Below are 15,817 nucleotides of genomic sequence, written 5' to 3'. Positions count from 1 at the left end.
ATGAAGTTTTTTGACATTAGGTTACAGTTATTGCCAGTATATAAAATTACTAAAGATAGCTGTTCATGTTGCGACTTGGATTTATGCACACACCTTATTCATACACGAACGAATATAAATTATTCCGATAATACCAGAAGAAAACACGTAGTAATAACGTAAAAACAATATTTATTCCTCTTCATGATTTACAAACAATATTTTAACTTATCAGTCTATTAGCACATCTCCGTCTTCAGCAGTAAATAATATCCTTAATTTCCTCGCAAACTCCGGCCCTAAACGACGACTTTTTGATCCAGGGACTCCCGTTCTTGAAACTCCTATATCAGCCAATTCATTTACTCCATTCGGAAGTTGAAGCGCCTGTAACGGGAAAAAGTTTAAAAACTACCATTTCTACTACTGACATAACCAACAGCAACACTGAATTATTTTTTTTAAATTATCTGCTACAGAACAGGCAAAGGAACTAAAATAACTTGCTGCCAAACAGCCAAAAATAATTTTACCTGATAAAGGGCGAGAGGTGATTTGTATTGCGCGCAGACAGATCTAGAAGTTTCTAAACTGGATCCCGGGAGTACAGCGATCATTTGCTGCCATAATCTACTAGCTCCATTTCCTGTAACAAAGCATATTTTGGGATATGAGATGTTACAAACCCTCTTATGTTACAAAGAACTACTCGTATGTTACAAAGAATCGTAAATATTTTCAGAAAAGTTGGAAAAGATGAAACATTTTTTTATCTGTTTGTCGTTTTACAGTTTCTACTATCTACTGAATTCACATGATTAATGCACAACTAAACTTTATAAGTAAACTCCAGTGGCAAACAACCATACGGGTCGGCTGGTAAGCAGTCTCCGTAGCATATGCGCTACCCAAAGCCCTTGCTCTGGAAACTGTCATCACTTACCATCTTCTTTTTTTTTATCTTATTTATTTTATAAGCCATACATCTAATCTGATTAAGTCGGCTTATCACTTACCATCTTTATCCACAGGAACACATTTCTTGTTGTCTCCTCTCATGTAGAACTCTGCTTGTTCATCAAAGCTTCGCTTTATTTTCCTAAACAACAAAACAAGTCTTTAGTAACTATCATTCTATCATTAAACCTTAAGTTCAAAGTTAAAAGCTACAAGAGACTGGCGGATCAGACCGCCACCTCTATACAGTTGTTTCAAGAATGTTCGATCAATCGAAAGACCTGACCCTTTAGCACAACTTGCCTTGTCGCGCGCGACTCCATACATCAAGCGCGACTTCAAGTACGGACTTGCGCGCACAAGGCAAGTTGTGCTAGAGGGGCTGGGGCCCGTTTCTCGAAAGGTACAAGCCTTGTATTACAAGTGCGCGAACTGTCAAATCGTATGGGTTGTCATGGAAACACACTTGTAATACAAGGCTTGTACCTTTCGAGAAACGGGCCACTGACAGACTTGTCACACCGCACCATGGTTACTCATAGGTAAGTGAGAGCGGGAAAGACATGTTTTTCTCGTCACACTTATGGGTAACCTTGATGGGATGCAGATGCAGTATTCTGTTAGGGCTTAAAGTGACAGCGAAAAAGACATACGCTGATCAAACCAATGTCGCGATCCGGTACGCCAGTCTATTACAGCTTTTATATAAAACAAAGAGTTGCTTACTTATGTGGTTCCTCAGCTATTGCCTTGGTGAACTGTACAATAAGTAGAGCCAGTTCATTAGGCGTGTCGACCAGCGCTGAGTCACATCGAGCACTCACCAATAAATCTGAAAAAGATAACTTTTTTCAACAGAAATAACCCAAAGGTTCACAGTATGCGATCTCAAAATTATAATAATACTGAATGAGTAAATTTGAATTATTATCTGTCTAGTCTTGTAATTATAGCTGGTAGGTATAGGTATTACCTGCCTATTTATTTATTTATTATATATTTATTACTAGCTTTTGCCCGCGGCTTCGCTCGCGTTAGAAAGAGACAAAAATTAGCCTATGTCACTCTCCATCCCTTCATCAATCTCCACTTAAAAAAATCACGTTAATTCGTTGCTCCGTTTCGCTGTGAAAGACGGACAAACAAACAGACACACACACTTTCCCATTTATAATATTAGTATGGATATATGGAGAGCCTCCAAAGGTTTTTATGGGTATTTCAGGATTATAAGCATTTTTCTTTAGTTATGTACTCATTGGTCATTATTTTCATTAAGGTAAAAATTTCGTTGCAGCATTCGACACTTTAGTCATTTAGTGAGCCATACATGGCAAAGTAAATTTTATATGTATAACCTAACCACAAAATAAACATTTTGAAAAAACCCCGACCGCGACATAGTGGACCGATTTTCATGAAACATGGCTAAAAACACTACCGACTAACTCAGCTTTCAAACAAAAAAAAAACTAAATCGAAATCGGTTCATCCGTTCGGGAGCTACGATGCCACAGACAGACACACACACAGACAGACAGACAAACAGACAGACAGACACATCAAACTTATAACACCCCGTCGTTTTTGCGTCGGGGGTTAAAGATATTAACTAAAGAATAATAAAATACCTGTTAAAGCCATTTCCAGCTCAATCTCCGTGATCAAAACCCCATTTTGCCTCCGATTAGCCGCTTTAAAATAGTCCTTCACCCCGAGCACGACCAGGGTAAGTTCGCAGTCGGCCAGCGCCGCCGCTTGCTGTATGTGCGCGGAGAGGGATCTGTTGCGGACGAAATGGGATATTTCCGATATTGTGCTCGTATATAACGCGCGCGGGCAACGTTGGCGGGCCGCAGACAACTCTACCTGTAACAAATTAATAAATATTTTTTCACCACACAACTGTTAAAGATCAATTTTGCTATTCGAAAACGGATAGCAAAATTGCATTTTATCTACAAGAGCGCAAAGTAATTTCATATAAATTGTCGGTGGGTGTTGTCGTAGAAGTCGACTGTGGGATTTGGGTGTAATTGTGGCGTAGGCGAGAGGCTGGCAACCTGTCACTGCAATGTCACAATTTTGTCGTTTTCTTTCAACCCTTTAATTGCCAAGAGTGTCACTGAGACTTTAGCAGTTTCATGTGCTCTGCCTACCCCTTTATGGGATACAGGCGTGATTGTATGGATTGTATGTATGTATGAATCATAAATATTGAATAGATTTCTGGATTTGATTTAGTATGATGTTGTATAGTCAGTATTTTGTTCGTATTCGCGTAGTGAAAAATGTTGTTTCACTCGGTGGCAAAATCTGTTTAACCTACGTGCCTTGAAACCCTCGAAACGCTCAAGATTCCACTTTTTGAACGCCTCGCTACGCTCGCGGATATTGGAACCTTTCGCTTGTACTCGGGTAACAATATTGGCACGTGCGGTTAAACAACAACTTTCCCCACTTGTAAAACGCGTAGAAACTTGCCGCCGTTCCACTCGCTCTACCCTTAGGCACGCCACACACAGTCTTAAAATTCATAATCTTAAAAAAAGACTTGTATGCAATCTGTCAGATCAATCTGAAAATTCATAATACAAGAGTGTGTGGACAGTCGCGAAATTGTACGGAACTCCGTGCACTCGATCTGATTTTTGTAACATTATGATGTTTTCAGATTATGAACTTTAAGACTGTCTGTTGTCGGCCTTAATCTGGACGTGACAGTACCTGTCCGTTAGACGCAGTGAGCGCTCTGGGCACCCGCCGGCTCCACATGACAAGAGCCGGGTCGCACAGATCCTTCACAGTCTCGATCTTGGCGCCCGCGGCTCCCGCCTCGCGGGGCACGTCTGCGCAGTACCATTGCTCGAGCAGGGATGGGTGCATTTCTATGTGCATGTACTGAAATTTGATGATAATACTTAACTGTGACTTTCCAAGTCTAATAGGTCCTTATTCTGCTAGTGAAAGTGCAAACAGGTACCTACTATCTAACTAGGTACCTCTATCTGTATATCATTAGGTAAAATAATAAAATATCGTTCTTTATTATGGTCGATCAAAATGTTGCCTAGCCTATCACTTACGCTAAGAAAACGACTGAGTTCAAATTCGGCAAAATGAAGAAAATTGTGCGTAAAAATTTAGCAAAATTTATTTATATTTGAAACAAAGTCAGCGTGAAAAAATGCCTAGGACTAGGAGAGAACAGTAAACCGTATAAACATCAAATATTGGAGATTAAAAAACAGCAATATTTTTTAGGAATTCAAAAAACATCAGTCAAAAATTTTTTAGTTATTCTTATTAGGTACAAACTCCTAATGGGTGAATCCGGGATACCCCCATTTGCCAGAATTTCATTTGCCATAATTTTATTTGCCATCCTATTCAACAATCATAATATTGTTTCTCATAACATCTTATGCCATAATCATTGTTTACTATATTAATCTAGTGCCAGAAACTTTGTTTCCCATAAAGTCAGTTTCCATAATGTCATTTGTCAGAATCATCGAAATCCGTAATTACCACATTCCATACCATCATTTGTCATACAAATTAGCGTCCAGAAAAGTCAATTTCCATAATGTGCTTTGGCAGAATCGAAAACTTCTATAATAGGTACTAGAAGGACTAGAGAATGAAACTGCTATCAGAAAGTAGGTTAGGTTAGGTTAGAACTGTGACCCCCTGGAAAATGAAACTGCTATCAGAAAGTAGGTTAGGTTAATCGATGGAATCAGGCGTCACTTTGCGGAAATCCATGTTAATCGTAAACTAGAACTTTCCTTTGCTAATCTGCGAATAGATAACGTGCAAGTCAATCAGTGCTAACCTGTTATAATTACTTGCGTATTTTTTACATGCAATTAATTTTCCCACCCTCCCACCGCAAAAATAAAAATAAATACGCAAATAAATATAACAACCCACCACCAAAAATACAAAACTCGACACGTGTTTCGCCTCTCTACGAGGCATCCTCAGGAGCTGATGTTGACGGACGGAGTTGCGGGACTTCGGACCGTCAACATCAGCAAGTAATTATAACAGGTTAGCACTGATTGACTTGCACGTTATCTATTCGCGGATTAGCAAAGGAAAGTTCTAGTTTACGATTAGGTTAGGTTAGGTTAGAACTGTGAACCTCTGGAAAAGGAAACTGCTTGAAAAGTAGGTTAGGTTAGGTTAGAACTGTGACCCCCCGGAAAATGAAAATACTATCAGACAGTAGGTTAGGTTAGGTTAGAACTGCGACCCCCTGGAAAATGAAACTGCTATCAGAAAGTAGGTTAGGTTAGGTTAGAACTGTGACCCTCTGGAGAATGAAACTGCTGGAAAAGTAGGTTAGGTTAGGTTAGAACTGTGACCCCTGGAAAATGAAACTGCTATCAGAAAGTAGGTTAGGTTAGGTAATAATATGGGCAACAATTAATATGGCAATAATTGCTTATGGCGTTTGAATATTCTATGAAACCATATTATTGCACTTAATAATATGGCTAACAAATAGTATGGCATTGTATGATTATGGAAGGTAATATTCGGATAAACAACGAGTATGTCATATGATTTTTATGGTAAACAAATCATTCGGCCAAATGAAATTCAGGCAAGTTAGATTCGGGCAAATGAATATTATGTTAAATGACTGTCGGGCAAACAATAGACAACCGTATCTATGCATATATCGGGAAAGTAACACTTATTTAGAGATAGATTACTTATCACTTAAACTTGCATCGTGAATAAATGGAACATGCCATAAAATCGTGACTCATGTTACTCTTACCGCGGATTGACCTAATAAAGTGCAATTTGTCTTCAATGCCTTAAAATAAAAACAAATGAGAATAAGTTTACCTTCATGCACTCCCCGGGCTTGTAAACCTTGTTCGCTTCAGCGGCAGCTGCCTTTGCTGCTCGCTCTTGAGCCAACTTCTGCTTCTTGGCTTGTGCATCAGCCTTCTTCTTGCTTTTAGCATCTTTGGTTTCTAAACAGTTAAATTGATGATGATGATGATTTAGTGGTGATGAGGATAATAAGATTAAGTCAAGAATAGTACACTACAGTACAAGTGCTGAAAAGAGGTAGTTCAAAAAGAGTGGCTTTGGTTGTGTTAAAATTGACATAAGTTACGAATTTCCTTTTCGCACGTGTATTGTACGACTACTTCAGTACAGAGGGCCCTTCAGTCAGAAGTCTCGAACTGACAAATAATGAACCCCTTTGTAATTGCACTAGTCGAGGAAAAAAGCACCATCTGTAATACAGTTTTCAGTACAGATCCTGTACTGAAAAATAATATGAATGTACAAGTAAGTATGTGTAACAACATAAAAACCATTGTAGGTCACAATTGGCCAGAGGTAGCTAAAATTAGAGAAAGCTGGAAAGCATTGGAGGATTATTATGCGTAACAGTAATACCTATCAGCAAAGCTTGGAGCCGGTTTGTTTTTTACCTGTTAAAACCGGTTTATTTCGATTTTACTCCGAACTTTTTAAAGAACGCAAACATTATGAGAACTTTATTTTAACCTAAATAAACCGGTATATTCGACGAGACGGACCTAAATACCTACGTTCACGCAGCGAGTTTTTTGTTTGGTTAGAACAGTCTATCATTCTGGGGAATAAACCAGTTTATTTTGATCTAAACTGGTTTATCGAATGAAACCTAAACTTTATGAAAGAGTTCTCCTAAAAACATGTTTAAAAATAGTGGTTTTTCGAGTGAAAACGAAATTTAAAGGTTTGTCCGCAAGTACATGATAACGGTTTGAAAATTTAACCGGTATCCAAGCCCTGCCCATCAGCATAAATATGTATGGCAAAAAATGGTAACAAAAGTGAATGTTTAGAAAACTTACCAACTCCTTCTTACTACCGCTAGAGCATTCAGACCCCCCATAACAACTAGAACTGTTTGTACCACTGGTCATACCATAGCTCCCAGAGCCTAAGCTACCGTAACTATTGCTTCCAGAGCTAAGAGTGGCCACCCCACTTGAGCTGGTGGTACCATCGCTACCAGATCTTGTGGTGCCACTGTTAGTACTGCTGTTGGAGGTTAGGGTGGCCACCGGGCCTGTCAGCTGGACTGGAGGCAGATCTTCGTAGGGGTCACTGATCGTCGGTGATCGGTCTAAAAAAATATGGGCAATTTAATTTATTATAGTTCAAGTCCATCCTTGCAAAGTGGATATTGCAAAAGAGGTAAGTACCTAAGCATATTTTGTAAATTCTATAAACAGTGGCAGTGTAGGTTTACCCTATACATATTTACAGTTTTGTTCTATGGGATTTCCAGTATTTCTTAATAAATAAAAATGGGAAAATTTTATATTTGTAAGATTTAGAACTGGAACGTGGCCAGGTGAGTCGCTGAAAATAGGAAGGCGCGGCGCGAGAACGCTGGGGTGCCTTAGGACAAGATTAGAGGAAAAACTTGTATGCACTAAAGCGCGACTTGTAAATAGCACGATTTTTTAAATATGTAAATAGCTAACAAGTAGCTTACATGGTTCATTATCAGGTTCCAAATCTTCCTGAGTTAAATCTACACAATCTTCTTTAGCATCGTCTTCGAACTTCTTCATAAAATCGATGTCCTCTGAAAAAAGTTTAAATGTTAACATGCCGCCGATAAATTTAAAAATCTTAGCAGAACTGACATTTACGTGATTCTCACCATGGTTACTGTGATCACTATCATCCGATAATACGTAAACACTCATTATTAATTCGGTTAATTGTAAATAACGCGAGAAAATAAGATATTTACACGCATTGAAATAGCAGTGTTCAAAAGAAAAGTTTCACTCATATTTTTAACTAGATTCATATGACTTTCCAGTGAAATATTCTACTATAAATCTCCTTATCACCGGTAAAATAAAATCCATATTCAAATACACATATTTCTAATTTTTAAACAAAAATAAATGAAAATAGACAAGTCGAAAGCTTAAGCTAAATTGTGACTGTTAGTGTCACTGTCAAACGGTCAAACGTCAACATGACAGTTGTTTTTAGTGTTGTCAGGTATAAGAAAACTTTTACCCGAAAAATACGAAAGTACTATCTTTTAAACCATTCCCACAGAACTTAATTTAGATAGAAGAAACAAATTCATATATTTAGTATAGGGGCCGAGCGTGTCAAATTTTGTACTGAAGTTGATTCTTGCCTGTAATTTTAAATATGTCTCAGGCTCTTGATTGTTCATAATTTTTGTGTTGTTGCAATTGAATATCACGTAACGAGGCATTTTTTATGTTTTGGTTGACTTCAACTTACAAAAATTGACGCCCGAAAGCTGCAAGCTGCGAGTAAAGACGGACAACTCAGTGGATTTCACTGAGTTCATTTGACACGCTAAGTAGATACGTTTGCTTGATCTATGGTATATATGACATCTATGGCCATTCCCATCATTAAAAGTGCGGGAAGCAAAAAAATGTGTGCACTGTGAGCGATCGTTCCATAGAAAATTACGTACATAAACTCTCACTGTAGTTGCAAAGATCACGAATTCCTTTTTATTTTGTATTAATATCTGATATGATTTGGAAACCACAGTTGATATCATATGGTATCAGTTGGTATGAGTTGGATGTCACAGTTTCGTTTTCTTTCAACCCCTTATTTGCCAAGAGTGGCACTGAAGATTTAGTAGTTTCATGTGTTCTGCCTACCCCTTTATGGGATACAGGCGTGATTGTATGTATGTATGTATGTATGTATGATTTGGAAAAAGCTTTTCCTAACTAATTCATTCAAAAACGAAACATAATTTATTTATTTCGAATTTAATTCAGACTAGAGGCCGTCTATCACGATAATAAACGAATTGTAATCTGTAATATATAAATTTAATAATAAATAATTTACGAATAAAAATAATATTGATTTTAAAGCATAAGTTTCTTGAAAAATAAATACACAAATGAAATGAAAATGAAAATGAAATATTTATTTTTCAAGTAAGCATATTACAATGCGCATATGAACGTCAAATAAAGCTACGCCGGCTTGCTACACATGCTTTGACATCTCTGCAATGCTTATGTAACCCTAGAATACGCGCCTTGTTCTCTATGTTTCTTTTATCTATGTATCTTCTAATAACAAAATAAATACAGGGTCCCCAAAGACCCCAGTTTTTGTTTTTATTAATGAATAACCTAAATCTATTTTAATAAAACGAACTACCTACAAAATTCATAAACCATTCATATCATCCTCCTTGCGTTATCCCGGCATTGCCACGGCTCATGGGAGCCTGGGGTCCGCTTTGACAACTAATGCCATGATTTGGCGTAGGCACTAGTTTTACGAAAGCGACTGCCATCTGACCTTCCAACCCGAAGGGTAACTAGGCCTTATTGGAATTAGTCCGGTTTCCTCACGATGTTTTCCTTCACCGAAAAGCGACTGGCAAATATCAAATGACATTTCGCACATAAGTTCCGAAAAGCTCATTGGTACAAGCCGGGGTTCAAACCCGCGACCTCCGGATCGAAAGTCGCACGCTCTTACCACTAGGCTACCAGCGCTTAAAAAAAGAAAATTCATACACCATTATTCAAAATAAATCCTCACTTGACCTAAGACTACGGTCAATATGTTAATAAATCTTCATAAAAACGGCAGCTTATGAAGCGATAAAAAGGCTGATTTGACAGACGCGACAAAAGCGTGTATTGATTTCCCATAAGCCATCATATAAATCATGCCCGCCCCCACCTCCAGCTTCGGTTTCAGAAATGGAACGCTTAGGAGCAAGAACGTCACCCACTCCGCCTCTTTTAGACCAAATTCAGTTCTATTGAGCTTAAATAAAGATAAAATTGTTGGACTGAAAACAGAAAAAGTTGTGCATAATGACAATTGTTAACTTTTTAATTTTGCAACGACACGCGTCCGAGGCATTCAGCGGGAAAACTTCGTACCGTACTTTGTTTAGTCGGAATTTTTACCCTATTTATATTACGTTAGGGTAGTATTTTTCCCCTTTATAAAACACTTACCTAAGTGAAATATTTTTATAGGATTATTCAGTGTTTTCCCTGCGTAATACTAACACATCATATCATGAATCCTTAATCAGTGCACATGCGTACATTTTGCAAACATTTTGGCTATTTTCGCAATCTCCTATCTTTTACTATCAAGTTTAGTAAATATTAACTTTGTTTACTGGTTATACGGACTATTATAGCATATAAATTGAAGAGCTTTTAAGAGGAAGCTGTCGTTAATTAATTTAATTTATGTGCTGTCACTTAACTGTTAGTCATTGCGTGGGAGTAGATTCGAATCCACTAATAATTGATTGCTCATGAAATAGTGATCAATTAAACCTTTCTGACTTTGTGTAATGCATTTCAATCTAGTAGATTGTTATCTGAATGTACTTTAGTCAATATTTTCAAATATTTTGTATCAGGTGTATTTATACCTATTCATTAAGAATAATGCCTGAGGTTCAAATAATGATCGTGCAAATCTAAAGGATGAAATCTGATGATGAAAATATCTGCCTCCAACCAACCAACTGTGATTAAGTATATTTAATGAAACAAGTACTCTACCCATTAGTCTACATGTTAGCAAAGGAGGAAGTTAAAAAAAAAGCTGAACTCAAACACAAATATTAACCAACTTGTTAAAAATTCCTGCATAGAATTAGGGTTAACTTTGAAAACACTCATGTTAACTTCGGCACGTTTCGAAAGCTTTTCAAACAGTATTAATAAAGTCAGCCCAGCACCCTCTAGCCATAATTCTATTGATTCTTCTGTCGAATCCTGAAATTGAGCCGCAATGCCAACTTTTATGAGGTATGAAAGTGCTTTGCCAAAGAGTAAGGCAAGACACATTTAATTGGATGAAAAAAAATACTCTCGTAGATGATGAAAACTCATAATATACTTACCTAGGTAATGATTTTTTTTTTAATTTAAATTTAATATTCAAAACATCCAACTAAAACTTTGAGATGTGGCTGAAGAGTAGGCAGAATTGATATCTATTAATTAATTATCTAATATTAAAGGGTAGAGTGCTATTATGGATAAGTTATTGATTTTAACATTAATTTGTTTGTTGTTCATACAATATTCCAAATTGAGGCTATGTTCAAAAAACCGGCCAAGAGCGTGTCGGGCCACGCTCAGTGTAGGGTTCCGTAGTTTTCCGTATTTTTCTCAAAAACTACTAAACCTATCAAGTTGAAAACAATTTTCCTAGAAAGTCTTTATAAAGTTCTACTTTTGTGATTTTCCGCAGATTATCTGCGGACGGACGGACGGACGGACGGACAGACAGACAGACATGGCGAAACTATAAGGGTTCCTAGGTGACTACGGAACCCTAAAAACGCGACAGTCAAACTCGAACGTCAAGTTAAAAAAAGCCTGAAACTCCCAAAAATATAGCTCTATTAGTATTCCATTCATACCGCTTCACAGCCATTCAGATTTCTAATTTATACATGGCCGTGTTGTTTGCACATGCATAGAACGAGTCCTCTCCATCCCAAATATTTACTCTATATCGGAGGGCGCCTGCCTGCCCTCCAGTCGCTCTTTGTCCTCCAAAGCGGAGGGTCGTTGCCCGCGCGAACGGCCATTTTTAAAAATAAAACTTTGCGTCACGCATCCGCTCCAAACCATAAACTAAAACAAATCAAGCGCGACACTTTTAAATTATAATTACTTTCTGTAGCCGACACAAGTGATAAATTTATAAAGTAAAATAGGTATTTGTATTTTATCAATGCGTGCAATTGCGTTTGCATAAATTAACTTTTATTTTGTAAAATTCTTAAGTGGAATTCTTATCGAGTGTAAAAATATGATCGGTTAATTCAAATGCAAAACAATATCAAAGCTTTAAGAAATTTGAAGATATCTAGGACTTACAAAATGGATTGGCGCGAGAAACTGTTTGGAAAAGTGTTGGTAAAGTGTTCCTCAGGGCAAAATGGACAATTTGAGAATATTCCGACTTTAGAAGCCTTAAACGACTGTGTCGAAGAAGGGGAAGGTGTTGTGTGTGGAATTTACTTTTCGTTTGCTAACATTAGTGAAGAAAGTGATGATTTTGGTGTGCGTTTGGAGGAAGTGTATAAGAAAGTGTTTCCACGGCTGAAGGTTGTGGAGGTAGTGTTGTGGGCCCATGTGGGGACACCGGAGGGTCCAGTGGAGAGGGAAGCTGGGTTCCGGAGGAGTTTGACCGGGAAGCCGTGGTTTGCTGTGCCCTTCCACGACGTGGATACCAAAGTGAGTTCCTATAAAGTATCATATCACACAAGTAGTACAAGCATCTACCATACCATGGACACCATGGCTTAGGAGTCTTAGGACGGAATAACTGATGTGGGAGATACAGTAAGATTTCCAGGACTTGAAATCACTAGGATTTTCGATGACAGAACCATTTTAAAGTTAAATAAAATTTTCGACGTCTCGAACACTTTACAGAGTTTGTATGTAACCGAAGACAGTACATAATTAGAAGTAATAATTTAATTTGGCTACTTTATTTTGTACCTACCTACTTAGTATACTATTTTCAGTGTTTTTTTTATTTTCGCAAATATCCTACACGAAAATTGCTGCCACTTATTTATTCATTTCTACGTCTTTCCTACTATGGATTGTATCAACTTCTACTTGTAATCAAATTTTAGACGCAAACAAAGTTCTATAATTACTTTGTGCGTGTCTTCAGTATCTTGATAATAATACAGACGTCACGGCGCCGGGTTTAAGTACGTGAGGGTAATTCTCGGTGTTAATATTAGGTAAATATTTTTATGAGTACGATAAGTTGGGTATTAGCATTTTGGCCTAACTCATTTTAATGTAGGATGATATGAGAATACAATAAAAGACGAAATAATATTGCTAGGTCATGCTACAAATGAAAATCTATACCTATTATTAAGTTTAAAAATAAAATGTACTGGTTTTTGATTTAAAACTTTACTAGAAATAATTTTGCAGTCAGAACCAAGCCTGTAACTTTGAAGGTTTAATTGTAAGTACGCTGAACGTCGGTGTTCTGTGTTTTCTAATTAGGAAACAACTAATTGGATAGCTACAAGTTACCATTGGAACTTAAATTGCAGAGCTGTTCAAGTTTTAGTGGTTGATATTGATCTAAGATAAAATTGTCCTATTAAATACCTTTTTAACCCCCGACGCAAAAACGACGGGGTGTTATAAGTTTGACGTGTCTGTCTGTGTGTATGTCTGTCTGTCTGTTTGTCTGTCTGTCTGTGTGTGTGTCTGTCTGTGGCATCGTAGCTCCCGAACGGATGAGCCGATTTAGATTTAGTTTTTTTTTGTCTGAAAGCTGAGTTAGTCGGGAGTGTTCTTAGCCATGTTTCATGAAAATCGGTCCACTATGTCGCGGTCGGGGATTTTTTCAAAATTTTAATTTTGTGGTTAGGTTATTAGATAAACTTTTAAATCAATATGTGGCTTTTGTGGAGATGTAAAAAAATATAACTCCTTAGGAGTTTTTTTTTTACAAAATACCACATAATTACTTTATTTAAGTCAAGCAAACAATTAATCTTAATTAGAAACTGAAAGTAACTCAACAAATCATGAACCGCTACTTGTTTTCTAAATTTAAATTGTAACCGAAAAAAGTACACAACATTCAATCTTTAGTCTATGGGTGTACGTTCCAAAACGGATATAAATTATTGTAGAGTAATTACGTGAAAGCATGGGGTTCGGTGTTGCCACCTCTACCGTGTATTACCCCATAATTACTTTCTTCCCCTTCCATCACAATAAATTTAACAGTACTCTAACTGCATAGTATCCTTAATAGGTAACATTGTAATTTGCAATAAAGTCAGAAAGTAACTTAACTTTACTGTAATTCTGTAGTTCAATAGTTCATAATGGAAAACGTTTGATCCTATTTTTGAAATTCAAATGTTTATTTATATCTCTGATTCATAATATAGATATACTGTAGTTAAGTATGTACTAAAAAAATGATATTCTAGCCTACTGTAGAACCAACCCGTATCTTTTGATTTATAATTCAGTCAAGTCATCAAGTCTCGACTGTAGATTTAGTTTTACCAACTGCAATACAGACGAATTTATCAGTGTCCAAAGTTACGTTACATTTTGGCATAAAAAATGTTTTTGTCGGATACAAAAGTCAGCAAAATCAAAATACTGTATAATATATGTAAATTGTGAAAACCCTAGACCCTAGCCCCCAGCCCTTGAGACAGGTGTACTGATGATACATTAATACGGAGGGTGGAATGAGTGTTTTCATGTAAAAGGGTGGCTACAGATATGGGAAAATGCTTTTGAGGTTGCATTCTTGAGGCTCTTTGGGTCTCTTGAATAATAGGGAGGGCACTGACTTAAGATTGATTTTTGTATTTTTTGCACAACTCCTGTTCGCCTATGTTTTTCACTTGATTTACTGAATGTTATATATTTTTTGTGGATTCTTTATGTATACAATTCTTGCAACGTCACGTTGATTTTTTTCTATTTGCAATATTTAATAATGTTAACAAAAATACGATACCTATTAATTCAATTTCAACTAGCTTTTGCCAGCGGCTTCGTTCGCGGTAAAAAGGGACAAAAAGTAGCCTATGTCACTCTCCATCCCTTCAACTATCTCCACTTAATATAAGAAATCATGTCAATTTGTCGCTCCGTTTTGCCGTGAAAGACGGACAAACAAATAGGAACACACACACTTTCCCATTTATAATATTAATATGGGTAATCGGTTCACTAAAATAAGTGCCGTCGGGTACATAATTAACGGAATGACTTCATGGCAAATATAATTTAAAAAAGACTGGTTATTTTTTTTTGTTGAATTCAATGCTAATACCACCAAACGGTTCTCATTATTCGTATGCCGTAATATGACCACAAATATCAGAGGATACGGTAGGGTTCAATTCTCCATACAAACACTCTCGACTATTTCCTCCCTGGTTTTTGAAGATAGAGAAATGATTTTTTTCAACACAGATTGTTATTATTTTTTAGCTAAGTATGTATTGTTCAGAATCGCTTTAAATCCGTATTGGTACCTAACATGATCTCAGTGTTTATTAATAGGTACCAACATGAACTTTTGTTTCATCGAAGCATACCAAATTATATCCAAAAGCAATAGTGTACAAACGTTCCAAAACTTTTACTAACTTGTGCTCTTATGGTATTACGATACTAAGTACCGCGGCAACGCAAAACGAAATGACAAAGTGCAAAGTAAGTTTGTAAAGACTTAGGCTGTTTTGGTTTTAAATTTTTAATGGTAGCGATTTCGATTTAAATTTTATGCGAGGGCATCCGGATCGTACTGTTACCATGCGGGCGGTTGTACTTATTGTATTAAATGTATGAAAGTAAATGTGTGCTGAAGTGCTTATAAAATGCATACTTACAGCCTGGCAAAAAAAAAGTAGAAAATAATAGGGGCGCCACCGTCTATGTAAACCGCTTTGTATGTGGCAACTATTTTGACATTTCTGTACTTATGAGAAAAGTAAGTGTGAAAAAAAATGCTTCCGTTTTTACTTTTTTTTTGCCAAGCGGTATCTGTTAGTTCATCCCAGACACATTTTTTTTTAAATAAAATATTAGTAGTCACTTCACTGTACAAGAAAGTTTGAAATAAAAATTACACAATAATTAATATGACGTACAAGCTAACCTTAACCTTATTAGGTAATGTAATGAAAGGAAAATTCAAATTAAGACTAACTTTCAGAACGTGCAATAATGTTGTCAATCCTATCAATGAATGCAAATTCAATCACAGAAATCCCGTATCTTTGTTACTTTGTTTTAGATATGAC

At 36.7% G+C, this 15,817-nt stretch overlaps 2 protein-coding genes across 2 annotated transcripts in view; one reads left to right on the top strand and one right to left on the bottom strand.

Annotated features, from left to right (window-relative positions):
* Window positions 1-154: 154 nt before the first annotated feature.
* Window positions 155-7,919, bottom strand: LOC125236797 (crossover junction endonuclease EME1). The gene is made up of 11 exons (XM_048143724.1): window positions 7,899-7,919; window positions 7,634-7,821; window positions 7,463-7,555; window positions 6,813-7,087; window positions 5,803-6,006; window positions 3,664-3,837; window positions 2,568-2,805; window positions 1,663-1,768; window positions 996-1,078; window positions 513-625; window positions 155-366 (listed from the first exon to the last, which is right to left on the bottom strand). The coding sequence occupies exons 2-11, from the start codon at window positions 7,677-7,679 to the stop codon at window positions 211-213; spliced, it is 1,488 nt and encodes a 495-aa protein (XP_047999681.1). The 5' UTR covers window positions 7,680-7,821; window positions 7,899-7,919; the 3' UTR covers window positions 155-210.
* Window positions 7,920-11,555: 3,636 nt separating this feature from the next.
* LOC125236325 (nucleoredoxin-like) overlaps window positions 11,556-15,817 on the top strand; it is a 97,438-nt gene continuing 93,176 nt past the window's right edge. The window contains exon 1 of the mRNA XM_048143079.1: window positions 11,556-12,230. Within this exon, the coding sequence (XP_047999036.1) occupies window positions 11,820-12,230 (411 nt within the window). The 5' untranslated portion in view covers window positions 11,556-11,819. The remainder of the gene's footprint in view (window positions 12,231-15,817) is intronic.

Source organism: Leguminivora glycinivorella, chromosome 19 (assembly GCF_023078275.1).
Source record: "Leguminivora glycinivorella isolate SPB_JAAS2020 chromosome 19, LegGlyc_1.1, whole genome shotgun sequence".
NCBI classification, from domain to species: domain Eukaryota; kingdom Metazoa; phylum Arthropoda; class Insecta; order Lepidoptera; family Tortricidae; genus Leguminivora; species Leguminivora glycinivorella.
Note: the sequence above shows the minus strand (reverse complement) of the source record. Positions and strands in the feature narration are given on the sequence as shown.